Source organism: Rissa tridactyla, chromosome 7, assembly GCF_028500815.1.
Source record: "Rissa tridactyla isolate bRisTri1 chromosome 7, bRisTri1.patW.cur.20221130, whole genome shotgun sequence".
NCBI classification, from domain to species: domain Eukaryota; kingdom Metazoa; phylum Chordata; class Aves; order Charadriiformes; family Laridae; genus Rissa; species Rissa tridactyla.
Window position 1 is genome coordinate 1,821,632 of NC_071472.1, and position 16,884 is coordinate 1,838,515.

The 16,884-nt window shown below is 51.4% G+C and overlaps 1 protein-coding gene across 6 annotated transcripts in view; it reads right to left on the reverse strand.

Moving 5' to 3' along the window:
- The window catches only part of FMNL2 (formin like 2), a 145,392-nt gene continuing 128,508 nt past the window's right edge, over positions 1–16,884 (reverse strand). For 2 of the 6 annotated variants that reach the window (XM_054209189.1, XM_054209192.1), the window contains 11 exons: positions 14,080–14,204; positions 12,449–12,651; positions 10,672–10,906; positions 9,880–9,948; positions 9,639–9,719; positions 9,133–9,262; positions 8,795–8,958; positions 8,428–8,529; positions 7,847–7,945; positions 6,775–6,898; positions 1–2,116 (listed from right to left, as the gene is read on the reverse strand). In XM_054209189.1, the coding sequence (XP_054065164.1) occupies positions 2,007–2,116; positions 6,775–6,898; positions 7,847–7,945; positions 8,428–8,529; positions 8,795–8,958; positions 9,133–9,262; positions 9,639–9,719; positions 9,880–9,948; positions 10,672–10,906; positions 12,449–12,651; positions 14,080–14,204 (1,442 nt within the window). In that variant the 3' untranslated portion in view covers positions 1–2,006. Of the gene's footprint in view, positions 2,117–2,850; positions 3,606–3,645; positions 5,042–6,774; positions 6,899–7,846; positions 7,946–8,427; positions 8,530–8,794; positions 8,959–9,132; positions 9,263–9,638; positions 9,720–9,879; positions 9,949–10,671; positions 10,907–12,448; positions 12,652–14,079; positions 14,205–16,884 lie in introns of those variants that run through there. The other 4 variants (XM_054209191.1, XM_054209190.1, XM_054209188.1 and 1 more) reach the window with 4 other exon arrangements.

The following is a 16,884-nucleotide window of genomic DNA, read 5'->3' on the forward strand; positions in this document are numbered from 1 at the left end:
TAGTAGTGTAAATAGTTTATTTGATCTTATGGCAGGAACAGACCAGGATAGTAACATGAACTGCTTTTATAAAACACTTCTAATATTGCTAAGAAGCAGGTCTATTACTAGAAAAATATTAAAGAGAACATGCCAGCGTTATATTTAGTTGTACAATAATTTTTGTCTTCAATTAAAAAAATACCTTCGAGCTTAAGAACGTGAGAGCTAGTGCTTTTAACCATTTGCCTAACAAACAACTTCTTAAATTAATTGTCAACTTTTCTTATGCGGATTAAAGTCCTCTTCTGTCACCGTCGGTGAAGAGGGAGGCGCTGTGGCATGTTCTCTTTAGCGTGTCAGGGACGCGTGGCTGCAAATGCGAGAAAGTGGCAGTTTTTAAAGTAAACTTCCTGTAAATAGGCAAGCAGAGGTCAATGTGGTAACTTTGAGCCCCAAACTGTCCATTTAGTTAAATATAAAAACAAAAACTATAAGTTAAAATAACATTCAGATTGTATAGCACAGGCTGATGCATTTTTTTTTTTTTTTAAACAATATTTACAATATTACCCGGAGGCTAAAGTGGGAATAAAAGAGAAGTGTAAAAACCATAAAAAACTGCACCAATTTTGTAGCAAAATATCTGTACATTTAAAAACAGATTATCATATAACTACACATTATCCAAGGAAAAAAAAAAACAAGGGGGACCTTCACCAGTGGTTCACGTAAGCACAACGTAAAAGAAAAAGAAATTCAGTGGTTAAATACTATACAATAAATTTTACAATTAACATATTGATGCAGTGAGACCAGGACAGGTAAGCTGGAAGCAAAATGCATCTGGGAAAGTACCAATTTCTCTTCCGTCCAGTTGGTCGCCGCTGAGAAGCCGGCGCGCGCTGCCCGCACCAGTGCGGCGGCGTTTCGCTGCGCTGGGACGCTGGTGCGCAGCAGCGGGGGGGTGGGGGGGCGGGGTGTGTAATTTTGCTAAAAGTGAGTCTCACGTCCCTTTTTAAGCTTTAAAAATGCAACGTACAACCTACGACCTATCGGGCTTTGCAGGCCGGGCTTCCCTTCGCTGCCCCGACGCTCCTCAGCGGGGAACTGGGATTGTCCAAGAACCGGAGCCGGCGCGGGGCGCCGATCCCCGGCGCAGGGCACGGGAGGCTTCTCTGGGCGAGCGCCTGAGCGGCAGCGCACCTCGGACTCCTAATACTGATTACTGAGATGTTAATACCTTAGTGCTAATTAATAAACAGGCTGTTATTTGAAAGCTGCCTCCAGCTGAAGAACGTGGGCCGTGCCTTGGCCACCCCCGCGCCCAACGGCACAACCCCCGGGTGACGCCTCCCGCTCGACCGCGTGTGATCGCCGACGTCCGTGGAACGATGCCAGGGGGTGTCTGTGGGCGGTGGGGAAGGTACGGGTCTCCTCTTGGCATTATTTCCATGTTATATATAGAGAAAGCCCTTAAATGTCTTCCTTTTTTTAAAAAAAAACAACCAAAACCCAACCCACAGAGAAGGCAGTAAGTGCAGCTGAAGCCGCCGGTGACTCCCGGGCCGACAGCAGGGCGACGCGCCGAGCAGCGGAGCGCGTCCAGTATCACCAGTTTACAACCAGTCGGGATGCAGGTCACGTCCACAGGAGACCAGTCGCTAAACTCTTCTATCAGCAAACCAAACTAAACACCCTCCCCCCAACCCCCCCCCCCCAACATGTATTTTACATTTTGGTTAAAAATACTGAATAATGTATTGGTGTAAAAAGATACCCAATCAAATCAAGTCCTATTGCTTTGATTAATTTGAGCAGGTACTCCAATTTTAGGCACTTGTTAGCTACGGTTGAGTGGAGAGCCCAGCGCTGACGTTCCTATGCATTGGCCTAGGTCTTCGAGCCCTTTAGAAGGTGAGTTTTACTGTTCCCAAGGCTGTAAACGAGCGGCAGAAGACAAGAGTTGCCAGGGACAAGGTCTGATTCGAGCACCCCCTTTTCCTCGCCGCCCGCAGGCCTCCAGCTCACATGGTGATCTCTGCACCGTTGGCAGAGCGCAAGTTCTGATCATCAAAGCGCCGCCGGACGCTTCTCCTCACCGCGTCGGCCCGTCGGTACGGCTGGTTTCTAAGATCTGGGGAAGGAGAGGAGAGCGGCGTTGGTCAGCAGGCAGGGCTCGCCCCCGCGCACGCCCCCGCACACAGACACCCACGCAGCCTAGAGAGGGGACAGTCCTGCTGGAAGCCAATCAAAGCAGCTTGTGGTAGGAACAGGAGAAGGGGCTTCGACCCAACGAGAGCAGGAGGGAGCAAATGCCACGTGCCCTTTTACTACGCGCCCAAGCAGCAGGTAATACTGGTGAAACGCGCCGAAATGCTGGTGGAACTAAATGCTGGTGGAACTAATGCCCTCCAGTTAGCGCGAGCGTCTCCCCGCCCACGGGCTGCGAGTGCTCGTCGGTGGCCACGGGGACGGCACCAGCGACTGAAACCAGTCTGCCTGACCGTGCCTTGGTCCTCCCCGCAGCCTCCCAGGGAGCTTTCTGGAGCGGGAGGAAGCTCACGGGAGACGCGTGACCCGGTGTGCGGTGACACACGGGTGGGTCTCTGCTCCCCGAATACCCCGAGTCTATGACTGAGAGAGGGGCCCTGAGCAAAAGCAGCTGGTCCCCTGCCACCGGCTGGCAAAGCCCCGGCTGCCGTCCTGCCCCGCTGCCGCCAGCTCGCCCGGCTGCAGAGATGCTGCGTTAGACAAGGCAGCGGAGCCACCACCACCCCCCACCCTCCTCCTCCTCCTTCTCCTCCTCCCGGCCGGCAGCAAAGCCCGGCCCGACCCACTCTGCTGCTGCTGCTGGCGCTGGGGGGACAGAGGAGGGAACACTGAGCATGCGATGGGTCGAACAGCGGGGAAAGCTGGAGATGGAGGTGCCGACGAAAGCCTGCGTTACGTGTGCTGTTACATGGGTTACACGTGCTGTTACATGTGCTGTTACATGTGCGGCTACGACATGACGAGCACACTTGGTACGCCTGAAGACTAATCCGAATTAAAATATTTCTCTCCTGGAAAACAAATTTGCGTTGGACTGGGCAAACCCTCCCTCAAATTTCCTGACTGACTTAATGGCCTGGTTTAAATACAGCTCCCAAACTTCTCCGCTCCTGGTGTACCCCAGCAGAAGGTGCCTCTGCTCAAGCTGCTGGGTGTCCATCGCTAACGTCCCGTTCGGTGGCCGCAGCAGGACCGAGACGGGGCAGCAGAACTTCCAGGGAACTATGGGGCTGGAATCACCTGGGGAGAAGAACTGCTACCTCAGGCTACGCTCGGAAGAGAAAGGGCCAAAAGGGAGAGAGCGTGAAGATGGTCACCAGCCCACGGCCTGTGGATCCCCCACACCACGGAGGGTGGAAATAACGGGTCTCAGTCCCACGGGCCCTGGGGCTCTCACCAGTATTAGCTCAGCCACATCTACCCACAGGCTGCCTGGCATACAGAGAGAGGAGGAAGCTAAGTAAAAAGTGATGCTTGCCAGCTCTGTGTATCCTCCACCACCGGTGTGCTAGAAGAAATCCTTACCCTCGAGTGAACATTTGGAAATTTAGTGATATTATTCTTCTTTAGGGCTAAACAGAAAAAAAAAACAAAAACAAAACAAAACACAAAATGATGGTTAAGTAAAAAAATGGGATGGAAAATGAAGAGCAAGTCAACTCAGCGTTCACAACTCCCAGGCACGGTGACCAACAGAGCAAGAGGGGAAAGGCCGAGGTGGGAGAGGGGGTTAGACGTGGAGAGGACAGGGCAGGACAGGACAGGACAGGACGGGAGGGCCACCCTCGCCTCTCGCTAACCGGATTCCAAGCTGCTTTGAAGATTGGCTCCAGGAAGGTAATACAGCAAGTTAACTCGAAAGAGCAAATAACCGTTGAGCTGATTATATAGTTTGCGATTTTATTAGAAGCATTCATAAAAATACATATCACAAAAGTCAAACACTGTTGTCTTCTTAAGCCGCTGGGTCCTTAATTCAAGACAACAGTGTTAACAGACATGCTGGTTAAACACACCCTTCTTACGCTTCACACCACACCATGCAAACCGCTCAGTTCCATGTCAACCTTTTCGCCGTGATGGTTTCTGTGGTTCCGAGTGTTCCCCGGCTCCGCTCCTTCCCCCTCCCCCCGCTGCCGTACCCGGCCCTTCCCCAGCACCGCACAAAGCCCCAGGGAACTGGAACCGGCGGGTGCTCACTAAAAATCTCCCATTTTATTCAGATAACGTTGGCATGGAACTGAAGAAAGTTAAAGATGGATGTGACCGAATGAGAGAAGATTTTAGGCTGTTCATTGTATCCCCGGTCTCACATGCAGACATGCAGGTGCGGGTTAAAAAGTCGAGAAGAGAACATTCCTCGCAGAGGACGTACGTTATTACAGACAACCCTTCCGCGCCAGAGAGCGAACCCCAGGAGAGTCCCCCTTTGTTCATGCAGCCCGTAATTTCGCTTTGGCATACAGCTGATGGATTACATGCATTTTCCATAGGCAGCCTGGCATACAGGGAGAGACCTGTAGGCCAGAAGAGATGCCATAGAAAAGCCAAGTGAACCGTCACTTTTTGACTGCGTTTGATCTCCTCAGCCTTGTGAAACGGCAGGAAACCTGCACCGAAGCCACCGTGACTCCCACCACTTGCTGTTCTATGGCACTTGGCAGGAGAGATGCCTTTGAAACGCAAGGATGGCCAAAAGCATCAAGCGCAAAGTCGATGGGATGGAATCTAAAGTCACTGAAACACGAGAACATGCAACAGAGGTGACAGAAATACAACTGCAGGTGGACGCTGGACATTACTACACACTCAACATTCACATGATCCTGGCTGAGATCCGTACAAATGGAGAAGTGTCAAAAATCTACAGCAACCTTTCTTTTGTCTAAGAGCATCAGATGTGAAAGAGGAATAGTTTAGTAATGGAATTCCTCAGTGAGAACAGGTTCGCAGAAAAACCGAGAGCCCCGCTTGGCGGTTCGAGCGGTAAAGGGCACAGTCTTCAGCACTGCATGGGAATAACAACAGCCAAACAGACAAACAGAGCCGTGAGAAGCCGATCTGGCGCATTAGTACAGTGTTAGTGCTCGGTTACGGACACCCAGGGACGGTTTCACGCCTTCCAACCAGCTGCCTGATGCCACTGCACTCCAGCAGGCTTCGGCAACCAGGCAGTTTGAGTAAGTCTTTCTTATAGTACCTCTTTTGCAATGGTTTTGAGGGGCTGCTGCTAAACGTGCTCCAGAAAAGGGTGTGCTGTCAGACAGGGCCCTGCTCCGGATCAGCAGAGCTCCTCTCTGCAGCTGACACGGCACTAGCCAATTTAAAACCACAATTTCCATCCTTTCCATACCATTAACGGAGATCTCATGGGCCGTATTCAACTGACCTCCGTCCTACCTGACCTCCTGTGCCTAACCTTTATTATTACATGGCCGGAGCCCCCCAGAGACACCCCCGTAATGGGAATTACCAGGCACAAGACCACGGGAAATGTTTAACTGGAGCCTGGCTCTGCCTGCGCTGCGCTGCCTGTTGCGTGTGGATGGTCCACTGCCACACCAGCTCCTTCTCCCACAGAGCAGGAGAACCACTTCACCAATTAAACAAGCTTCCAGGAGTCGGAGGGAGTTGTAGTAGCAATAACAGATTAGATATGAGAGCGACTCTGCTCTTTAAATAAAGAATATTATCTTAGGAAGCTATGAATCAAGTTTAAAAAGAGTTGTGAAAGCTTCAAGCATTCCAGCCCTGTCATCTAGTTGGGCAAAAATTCCCTGGCTTTCCTTAGCGAGTGGTAAAACAGCTCTCCTCCCCTCCTGCAGGAAAAACTCCCGTGGAAAACATTCAGGAGCAGCGGCCAAGGAAATTCTGCCCAAAGACCTTTTTTTGAGCTTCTGTGCAATGGAAACAAAGTACTGTAAAGCTGTCGAAGAGTTAAAAATCAGGTTCCTTTCACACCACAGGTGAAGAACATGCAGTAAAATGGAATTACTGCAATCAGAGCAGCTGTACAGATTAAAAATGATTTGACTCCTGAGCAAAATGCAGTTTAGAAGGCAGCTCTCCTTATCAGCAAATATCTGCACCAAAGTCCTGACTGTCCCTGGCTGCGACAGCGGGTTCTGCCCCCCTCCCTCCAGCCCCAGGCTGGGCTCGGTGCAGGCTCTGCCCACCAAACTGAGAAGCAGTAAAACCAGAAGCAGTTTAGGGCCATAAATCATTCAGGTTGGACTAAATGATTTGCTGTAACTGTGCAATAATGTGGTGCAATTACTGTTAGTACATTTTAATGAAAATGTAAGGCTCTTAATAATGTTAAACGTCCGTCATTCATTCAATTTACGGGGGAAAAAAAAACGTTTCTGGGAAAGATTTGCAGGGCATGCAGACCCCCAGCGGAGCACCCGCTGAGATCAGGCACTGAACTGGCTACTCCAAAGCTCAGCGACCGAGCCCGTCCCCACATGCTGAAAGAGAAGAACTAAGAGACAGAGCGTGTGCCCGAGGTCTGCGCACGCGGCCTCGGCAGCGGACACGGGCAGGCAGGTTACCGGGGTTTGTTCCACACCATTAGCAAAAGTTTCTATACTCGATTCGCGTCACATCAACAATGTCCTACGCTGTGCTCGACTAACGCTTTTTTAAGAAGTTCACAAAGCACTTACAATAGCTACTAGGCAGATAAACGTTTTTATCCTTTGTGAAAGGGCCTCAGATTAGGGAACAAAAGGCGTTTACCTGTTATAATGTCTTCAATAGCACCGTCCTTCCCTTCGTACACATGCCTGTTATCCTTGACTTGCCGCCGTCGGAGCTCTGCGATCAGCTCCTGCTGCTGCCGCTTTGTTTTATGGGAAGGAGACTGAAAGCGAAGAAGAGAGGACTTGGAAGGACCGAAGAGAGGAGGACTGAAGAAGAGAGGACCCTGCTCCTCTCGTCCTGAACGTGAAACACCAGGTGATCCCGCCGGGACCAACCGGCAAACAGCAACTGCCAGTTTTCTGCCCAATTTTGCAAGACGGGGAAAACACACGCGTGCGGTTATCTCACATCCCACGGAGAGGACGGGCAGGGCCGCGAGTTAACCGGGCTGCCAGGCTGCTCTTCTTTCTGACATTTGTAATCTACTTCCCAGCCTGCTCATCGCCTGGAACTGGAGCTCCAAGCTCTTACCTCTGAAAAGCACTAGGGGAACAAGGAGAAGGGGCTCTCCTTCCCAGGGAAAAAGCTTGGCTGGGGTTAAAGATCCCAACAAGAGCTGAGGGAAGCGCCACCAGCCGACAAAGTGGCTGTTTTGGAGCCAAGGGAATCTTTCTCTGGCAAACCTGAAGTGTTACCTCAGAAAAAAAAGAAAACATGTCAGGAAAATTCCTATAAAGTGGTAACGTGGGGCTCAGTCCTGCTGCCATGCAGGGCACAGAGCTGGGGGGATCTGGGAAGGGTCTGGGGAGGATGGTTCCTTGTCCCTGTGAGCAACGGGGGGCTCCGCACGCTGAACACCGATGGGCTTTTATCAGATACAAGGGCAGAGAAGAACAAAGTTTAGCTAATGGCAATGTGGACAAGATGGTTTTCTGTCTGTTCAGCTTCTCTTCATTTCACAAACTTTAGCAGCAGCAGAACCACACACCGTAACTCTTTCAGCTTATTTCAGTTTTCTCCACATAAGGAAAAAAACTTGCAGCGACTCTATTTCTAGGCAACTATAAGTTGGGCAACCGAGTTCTTACACAGAGCTGAGGTTTCTGAACTACCAGGAAAAACACACGAACACGACGGCTCCTGCCTGTGAGACTGATCTGTTTCCTACCTTTTGGTCCTGTTGCTCCATCAATGCTTCCTGCTCCATAAGTTTTTCCATTAAGGCCTGCTCCTGTTTTTTTCTCAACTCATTCTCCTCTTCTGCTTGCTATTTGTCACAAAAAAAGCACAGGTCAGAGCTTCCCATTGCTATAGGGAACCTAAATATTACACATGAGTAATGCTATCAGTTGCTCCCACGGGGCTGTCCAAGGACGCAAGATTAGGTGGAGCAATTCAGCTGCCTCTGAACACAGTCTGGACAAACTGGGCTGGGAGAGACCTTCCTCGGTGGCACAAACCACCCTCTCCCAGTCCCAAAAGTCAGGGTTAAAGGTGCAAGCGGCCGCCCAGCCATTCAATTTCTGAGGATTCCTCCAGCATCTCAGACAGCCGTGTTGTCTTTCAGCCCTGAAAATAATCCTAAAACAACTCTTTGTGCTGCCCAGGGCTGGTGTTGCTGTCGGGGATGGCTCACATTGCATCAAAGCTAGAGGGAGCCACAGGCCGTTTTGTTGGGAGCCCGGAGCCACCCAGGGACCAAACTGGGTTCAGAAGGACAGAAGAGAAGAGGAGGATGCTCCTGTTTACCTTGTAGGCCTTCACAAATCGGACAAACACTGGGAAAAAGACCGAGGGGGGCGTCGTCTTGGGATTCTCCCCAAAGTACTTCACAGCATCATCAAAGGCATCCTACAAAAAGCACGGATTTACCGAGTTGCACATATTTCAAGAAAAACTCACCATCCATTACTGCAGTATTCAGTCTAAAGGGTCTGGATTTCCTCTGCATGTGAAACCCTCGGCTCAGACCCACACGGCTACATCTAGCACCTGAACTCGGGAACAAACCCACAACATTGCTGCACCTTCTCCTCCCGGCTGCGTATATAAAGCACGTCCTTTGCTCACCGTGTCACTCACACCCTCTCGCCAAACCCCATGGATAAAGAAATACCTGGGCTATTTTGGCGTCGTCCTGCAGTTTCTTTAGCTTCCCTTCGTTGTTCTGAATGAACTCCTTCAGCATGGTGTTGTGGTCGTGCATGGTGTACTCGCGCTTCGTCAGATCCAGGCCCCTCTGCAGCTCCTTCACGTCCAAGAGGACATTTTCAAGAGACACTAGGAAATAAAACACAAACGCTGCCTCCCTCCTGCTCCACGAGCACCCGAACCCACAGCTTGAACAATTCCCCACCAAGAAGAGCCCCCAGAGCCCATGCGTGGTGTGCCGTGAAGTCCCCTGCAGGGCATGCATGCCACCCCCGCCGGCCAGGCACAGGAGGGTGACGGTACCTGCAGCAGCCTTCTCCACGTAATGAAGCTCATTGTAAAAGAGGGAAACGTGCTGGTACTTCTCCTTGACCACATTTGAAATATAGTGCAGCAGGGTCTGCTTTCGGTCTGTTGACTTTGTTTCCAGGAGCTGGGGAGAGAAGGCAAAGAGACCGCTGGGTGGAGGTGCTGCTGGCTCCAAGCAAAGCGACGCAACTGGTGCTCGCCTTTCCTTGGTGTTTCTCCATCCGATAGGGATGGCCGTAAAAGTTCATTTAAGCATTTAGCGGGTGGTTTTCAAGCTGTGCTCTGCAGAGCCTCTAAAGACACAAGCCTTCTCCTAAGCAGCTCCCCAAAACAAGGATAAGCAAAGCAAACTCACTCTGCCTGGCAGGGGGCAGCTTCCCCGCTGCCGCTCTCTGCTTTCACCGGCTGGAAAGCCCCGGCCGAGTGCCCCAGCATCCACTCACCACGTACACGAAACGCATTCCCACCAGGTCCCCACGAGGCACCGCTGCTTTACTTACCAGGTCTAAACTCTGTAGCTTAAATCCATACACAGCTCCCCGTTTACTGCTGTTCATGTAGTTTCCAAGAGCCAAGATTATCTGCCGGGATGAAACAGAGCAGAGTGTGAATTTTCAGGACAAAGGCAGGGCGCTTGAGAACCCTCTGGAAGGAGAGCTGGTGTGTCAGCAGCCAGGTATGCCTTCAGCACACGTGAGGGTGAGTGGTGGAGCTACGGAACGTATCTAAAACCAGACCTACCTCCAGTATTTTCTTAAGCTTTTGTGATGACTTTATTGAGACGGATGCAGCTATTATTGCATGAAGTTGCTGCAGATAAACACAGGAAGAGCTTTGGTTAATGCCTGTCCAAGCCAAGAGTACAATTAAAATCTAAAAACTCACATTCTGAAAAAAGCCTCTTGTTTTTCATGCGTACCATGGGCCCTAGCATGTATCTTATCCTGCTCTGACACGTCAGGCTTTCAAATAATTCACCTGCACCGCAGATTTACCACGCTCAGGTGTGGTTGGGTAGAAGTGTATATTTACATTTCAATCCGTGCGACTGTGAAAGATGCATCAGGTAGAATGGGAAACACTTCAAAGAGCCCACGGACCAGCACTGACTATAACTCTCCCTGACGATACAAACAACTGGATTTTTATTTAAACCGGTTTTAAACTTCTACAGGGTAAAGGAACGGGATGGTATGGAGCAGCCCAGGCTACAAGCTGCCACACAAACAGCAGCTGGGATATTGCAGTCACTGCTACATGAAAATATAGCTAGAAAACTACTTTTTCATTTGCGCGTTTCTCATTCTGTCCCCATGAAACTCACAGTCACCCTGTGACACTCAAACCATCTCTCTCTGTCTTAGAAAAATTAAAATCTCTATAACCTTCACCGACTGCCCCACACCAGCGCGTGGCCGCAATGCTCCCCACCGCAGAGCACAGCTCCCAAGGGCAGCCTGAACCCCCGGGAAACCCCGATCCCCGCACAGCCAAGGCATCGCCCCCGTGTCACCACGGCTGTCCCTCACTCACCGGGGTCAGCATCTGGATGCTTTCTGCAAAGTTGCCTATAAACGCCATGATGGTCATCTTCTGCATCAGCCTCTCGATCTTGCTGAACTGCATCATGAACCGGTCTTCGTCAGACAGGTTCTCGATGGGTTTCCTTTCCCGCTCGTAGAGTCGCAGCACTTTGACTTCGTTCTCGGTGGGCAGGAACCGCATGAGGCATTCAACAAAATCCACTGGCAACGTCTTCAGGTCAAACCTGGGCGGTAACAAACCAGAAGAAGTGGCGTTACGACAAGGCTCTACACAAAATGATGGAAAAATAACAGAAGTGGGAAAGCTGCCACAGGTATGCATGGCCAGCAGGTGGAGGGAGGCCATCCTCCCCCTCTGCTCTGCCCTGCCCCGGGGAGGCCACAGCTGCAGCACTGGGCCCCGTGCTGGGCTCCCCGCTTCCAGAAGGACGGGGAACTGCTGGAGAGAGTCCGGCGGAGGCTGCGGAGATGCTGAGGGAGCGGAGCATCTCTGTGCTGAGGACAGGCGGAGAGCCCTGGGGCTGTTCCGCTGGAGAGGAGCAGCCTGAGAGGGATCTCAGCAATGCCCAGCCACAGCTACAGGGCGGGGGGCAAGAGCGTGGGGCCAGACTCTTCTCAGTGGTGCCCGCGCACAGGACAAGGGGCAACGGGCACAAACCGGGACACGGGAACTTCCAGCCCCACAGGAGGGAAAACTCCTTTCCTGGGAGGGTGCCCGAGCCCTGGCCCAGGCTGCCCAGAGAGGTGTGGAGTCTCCTGCTCTGCAGAGATCCCAAACCCGCCTGGACGCGTTCCTGCCCGACGGCTCTGGGGGACCCTGCTCTGGCAGGGGCTGGGACCAGATGATCTCCAGAGGTACCTTCCAACCCCTGCTGCTCTGTGGTTCTGTGATTCATACACTGCCCAGCTACACACGAGCCTGAGCCGGTAACAATGAGAAATTATAAAGATGCTCTGAGCATACTCCTGCTCGTGCTGCCCTAGCTGGGGGTGGGGGGCACAGTCCTGCACATGAAGATGTGAAGAAGGTCACTGTGCTGCTGTGAATGGTGCCGCTGGGCACCTTGTTTCTGTTTTCAAAGACATGGTCATTCCCCCCACCCCTCCATGGCCTCACCTCTTATCAGAGAAGATATGTGGGGAGGAGCAAATAGTAGCTTTAGTTAATTAGTCCAGAGCCCTGCAAACCCCAGCTGCTGAGCCTGCCTCAGTGGGCAGCAGGTTCAGGTCACCCTCCTCAGCAGCCCGAAGGGACCCAGCGCTCCTGGGTCTGCCGCGTACCTGGGGCACACCAGCATCACACTGGGGTTTGGCACTGCCTGGGGCCACTACATAAACCTAATTCTGTGCAAAGCCCTTGCAGTGCACTCAGACTGAAGTCATGCTTTATGGAGCAAACTAAAATAGTTGCCTCTTCCTGATACTCTGGCTTTGGAGTGTTCATTGTACCACAAAGCACCTTACAAACAGGACGAGAGATGCAGTATGCAATGGCACGCTGTGGATACACATGAATTACCTTCTTTAATATAAGAAGTGTTAACTTGTTAAGCCTAAATAGCGATACAGCAACATAAAACTGCAAGTTTTTTATTTTAGTTCAAGGGAATCTGATTTCTGGGAATTCAGAAGGGTTCCATCCTTACTCCTGGATTTTTTCCAGATGCAAAAACATTTACATCAACTGCCAATTCAAAACCATTCCACTTCCCAAAATCACAGTAAATCTTAAACATGATTTCTTTGCTGACAAGTGTTTTACTTACACGTGAATAGCTTTGCATATTTCATCTGCTGTCTTTCCAGCTTTTCTTAAAGTAATGGCAAGATTTTTGGCCCTGTTGGCATCCAGTAATGTGACTTTGTTTGACCCTTTCTGAGTTATCTTCTGCTTGCTTGAAGTAAGATCAATGGCTGGACCTTGGGCTTTTGTTTTGAATATTTCTTCAAATTCATCCACATTTAAATCCTAAAAAGGAAAGAAAATGATTTATCCCTCCTGCAGCAAACACTAAAACCCGCGCTGCCCGGGCCACGACTGCAGTACAAACCCTGCGACGCTGCGACTACAGCAGAGAACTTGGATCACGGGCTGCAGGATCTAACGAACAAGTGCTCCCCAGTTAGTGATTGGGAAATCTGGCCTCCGCCCCCAACAGCCCCATACACGTTCAGAAGTTCAGAAGGAAAATGCCAATATTAGCGCTCAGGCTTTATCCAGCCACGTGCCTCTCCAGGGCACGGGGAGCATGCACGACCCGCGTGCTCCGCTCCGCTCGGTGCTGCTTTAGGCTTCCTTGCCTGGCACGCAGCCACCCACCCAAGCCCAACTCCTCCAGACCGGACCAGCAATTTTAGGCTAGGAAAAATGCATCTTCCTCATCTTGGCTGATCTGTTTTAAATGCTGGAGGGAAGGGATGCCGTCCCGAGGGACCTGGACAGGCTGGAGAGGTGGGCCCATGCAAACCTCATGAGGTTCAACAAGGCCAAGTACAAGGTCCTGCACGTGGGTTGGGGCAATCCCAAGCACAAATCCAGGCTGGGTGGAGAATGGCTGGAGAGCAGCCCTGAGGAGAAGGACTTGGGGGGGCTGGTGGATGAGAAGCTCAACATGAGCCAGCAATGCACACTGGCAGCCCAGAAACCCCCCGCAGCCTGGGCTGCATCCCCAGCAGCGTGGGCAGCAGGGCCAGGGGGGGATTCTGCCCCTCTGCCCCGCTCTGTGAGACCCCCCTGCAGCGCTGCCTCCAGCTCTGGGGCACCAACAGCAGAAGGACACGGAGCTGTTGGAGCGGGGCCACAGGAGGCCCCGGAGATGCTGGGAGGGCTGGAGCCCCTCTGCTGTGGGGACAGGCTGGGAGAGCTGGGGGGGTTCAGCCTGGAGAAGAGAAGGCTCCGGGGAGACCTTCCAGCCCCTGCCAGGCCCTCAAGGGGCTCCAGGAAAGCTGGGGAGGGACTCTGGAGCAGGGAGGGGAGCCATGGGACGAGGGGGAAGGGTTTTACACTGCAAGAGGGGAGATTTAGATTAGATGCCCCTTCCCTGGAGGTCAAGGCCAGGTTGGACGGGCCTTTGAGCAACCTGATCTAGGGGGAGGTGTCCCTGCCCAGGGCACAGGGGTTGGAATTGGATGATCCTTAAGGTCCCTTCCAACTCCAACCGTTCTGTGATTCTATGAAACAAATGCACATAACGGGTATGTACCCTTTATAATCAGTACCACCAGCTACCATCCCTAATTCTCAACCAAGGTGCTTACGCTGAACCTACTGGCTACCAGGGGTCACTGGATGAGCTGTTTGCCTAAATAATTCCTGCAACTTATCCCTGCAAAGACTGATATTCACTTGTGTTATGGACAGAAGTGGGAGGCAGGAGGCAGCAAGCAGCACTCATACCTCTAGGATCCTTTCGTCATCTATTTCGTTGAAGACCGTCCCATTGATCTGGTTGGGTTTGAGGGCGACCCAGTTGAACACCGGCATGCGGAACTTGGTCTTGATCGGCTTCTTGATTTTCACAGCTAAAGACAGCAGAGGAGAGGAAATGACAAATTCCCCAACTGCTGAAAAACACCCCGCGTGCCCAGACTGCAGCTTTCGAGTCGGCATTTCAGCACTGGGGGAAAAACTGGCCAGAGCTAAATTATCACACTGGAAAGCCTGGAAAAATCGTGCTGCCCTGCCAGGCAAAGAGAACCGAGATGCTTCCATCCAACCCCCAGCCTCTGCAGAACGGCACCCAACGCCAGAGGCTGTGAAAACTTCACTAAAGGAAATGTGTTATTACTTTATTACGGCATGGTGTCTGGATTGATTTAAAAGCCCAGGCTATTTTTAAATGCTAAAGAAAACGGAGAGAGTGGTCGAATTTAACCCTGTCCTGCTGGCTGCAGAGCCCACCCTGGTGCGAGCTGGTGCAGAGCCATGCACAGCTGGTCTGTCATCTGTGTCACAACACTCAACGCACAATAAGTGACAAGAAGGAAAAAAATCCCTTTCCCAAGGTTCCGGTAGAGGGAATGGGCCCTCCCAATGCCTGCTGCGAGGGGGCAGTGCTGCTTCTCCCCAGGTTTGTCTTTTTAAGCAAAAGGGGGTGGGCTGCAGCGCGGTGAGCTTTAACATGGTTGAAGTAACAGGTTTAATCTTCTTGCGCTGTGCAGAACCAGCGAACGAGTTAGTAACTTACACAGAGAAGCTACGAAAATGAAGACTGACCGCTCTCATTAATGTCTGAACAGAGTACAAAAACGGAATACTGGAGCAAGGAAAACAACACTTTTCTATTCCTATTCCTAACAGGTACATGAATAATTTCTGTAATTCAGTTCTCATTTCTTTGTATCTTGATGTAAACACCAAGTTGTTAGTTGCTACAAAATCACTGATGTGATCAACCAACATTTTGCTCCCGAATTGCTTAGAAAATAAATGGTTTCTTTCCAAGCTACAAACGTGAAACAGAAACCCTGGTCCTTCCCCTCCAGTGCTGGAAGAAGGAGCGTGGGGTCAGTGGCAGAGGGGTGCAGGGGACAGCCCCGGGACACAGGGTCACCGCTGCCCCCGGCCGAGGAGGGATCTCCTTCGCTTTGGTTCAGCCCGGTGTTTGCTCCTGACTCTGCCTACCCTGCACCCGAAGCAAGAGCAATCTCACTCCGCAGTCCATGCTCTGCAGAGATGCTAGATTCTCCCCCCTCGGTTTCAGAAGATGGCTGCGTTCCCAGGTTGCAAAGCACTTGAGCAAATAATTATTTTAATTTCCCCTAACCATTCTGTATGTATGTTTTTGATAGGAAAGAGGTCACCTATTTCAGGGGACAGTCCTGTTGCGCACCGGAGTTGGGCAAACGCTGAAAACGTTTCTGTCACTTTGTCATTCCACTTCTAAAACAAGAACCAAGTTGGGTGTCACGTCCCTTTCGTGCTCGTGCTCATTGTGCAGGGACATCACAGAGAATAAATGACTGGTTAGAGTATTTGCTCAGAACAAAGAACCGTAAGTGAGTAACAGGGAACATACACAACGTTCAGCTGTGCATTTTGAGAATTGTATTTATCCAACTGAAAGACATGAGCACACGTGATCAGCTTTTGCTCATCTAAACTAAACAGTTTTACTCTCTGCTTAATTAATGTGGTTTCTTCAAAATAATTCCTAAAATAAAAAAAAAAATAGCTTTTTCCATCTGAAATACCCATTAAAAAAAAAACATTTTCCACTTGCGCATACATTAGAGTAGATTATTAACTGCTGCTGGGTTATTTCAGGACAGGAGAGGAAGCTAACTGCTTCATTGGCCAGTCCCTGATCAAAATCTCTTAAAATTTCCCTTCCTCCTCCGTTACAGAGCCCTGGCGAGGTGACGTCCCCGGGAGCCATGCCGCAGTGGGGACGGCTCAAAAGAAACCACGCGTCTTAATTCCTTGCTGAAGTGCTTTGCTGAACCAGGGCCTCCCGGGTGGCTGGCAGCAGCCCCCAGCGACTGCGTGCTGCGGCCTCCCCCCTCCCCACCGCCCCCCCCTCGCCCCACGGGCACACACAGGGGCACAGCACAGAGGGAAACACGGGGCGGGGGGGTAAATACTTAGCAGAAAGCAACCTACAGAAGAGCTTGATTGGCCCATCTTACCAGGAAGCAGAAAGAATAGAGAAAAAAATGTTAGTAATGGTCAGAAAAGCAAAATTTGTTATTTCATCGACTCCCCTCTGATCCAGAAGGTTCCTGCCCTAGAAAGGCTCCTTTCTGCGCAGCTATTTTATCAAGAAAAGGCGCTTGCACTCTCCTTCCCTCTCCTAACCCAGGGCAGAACAACACATCCATCCCACCCGCCCTTGGGCATCTCCCCCAAGCACTTGGCGAGGAGCTCGGCCACGGGGGCTTGCGCCTGCCGTCGGTGCAGCTCCGAGGAGCCACGCGCGGAAGCAGGGCTTGCTCCGCTCCTCCCATCCCCAATTAATACCGCCAGGACAGCGGGCTAAGGACGAGACCACCACGGCCACATCCTGCACCGCTGCCACTCTGCACCGCACGCCGCAGGACCAGGTTTTGCTCGGCCAAACCCCCCGGGAGGGATGAGCCCAGAATCTCAGCTGGGTCGCGCCTGTTCTACTCTCTCTCTTTTTTTTTTGTAATACGCTCTGGGACCCCCCAGTTCCGTGATGCTTTTCACTTTCAGAAGAAACTTTAAAGGCTGGAATACTTA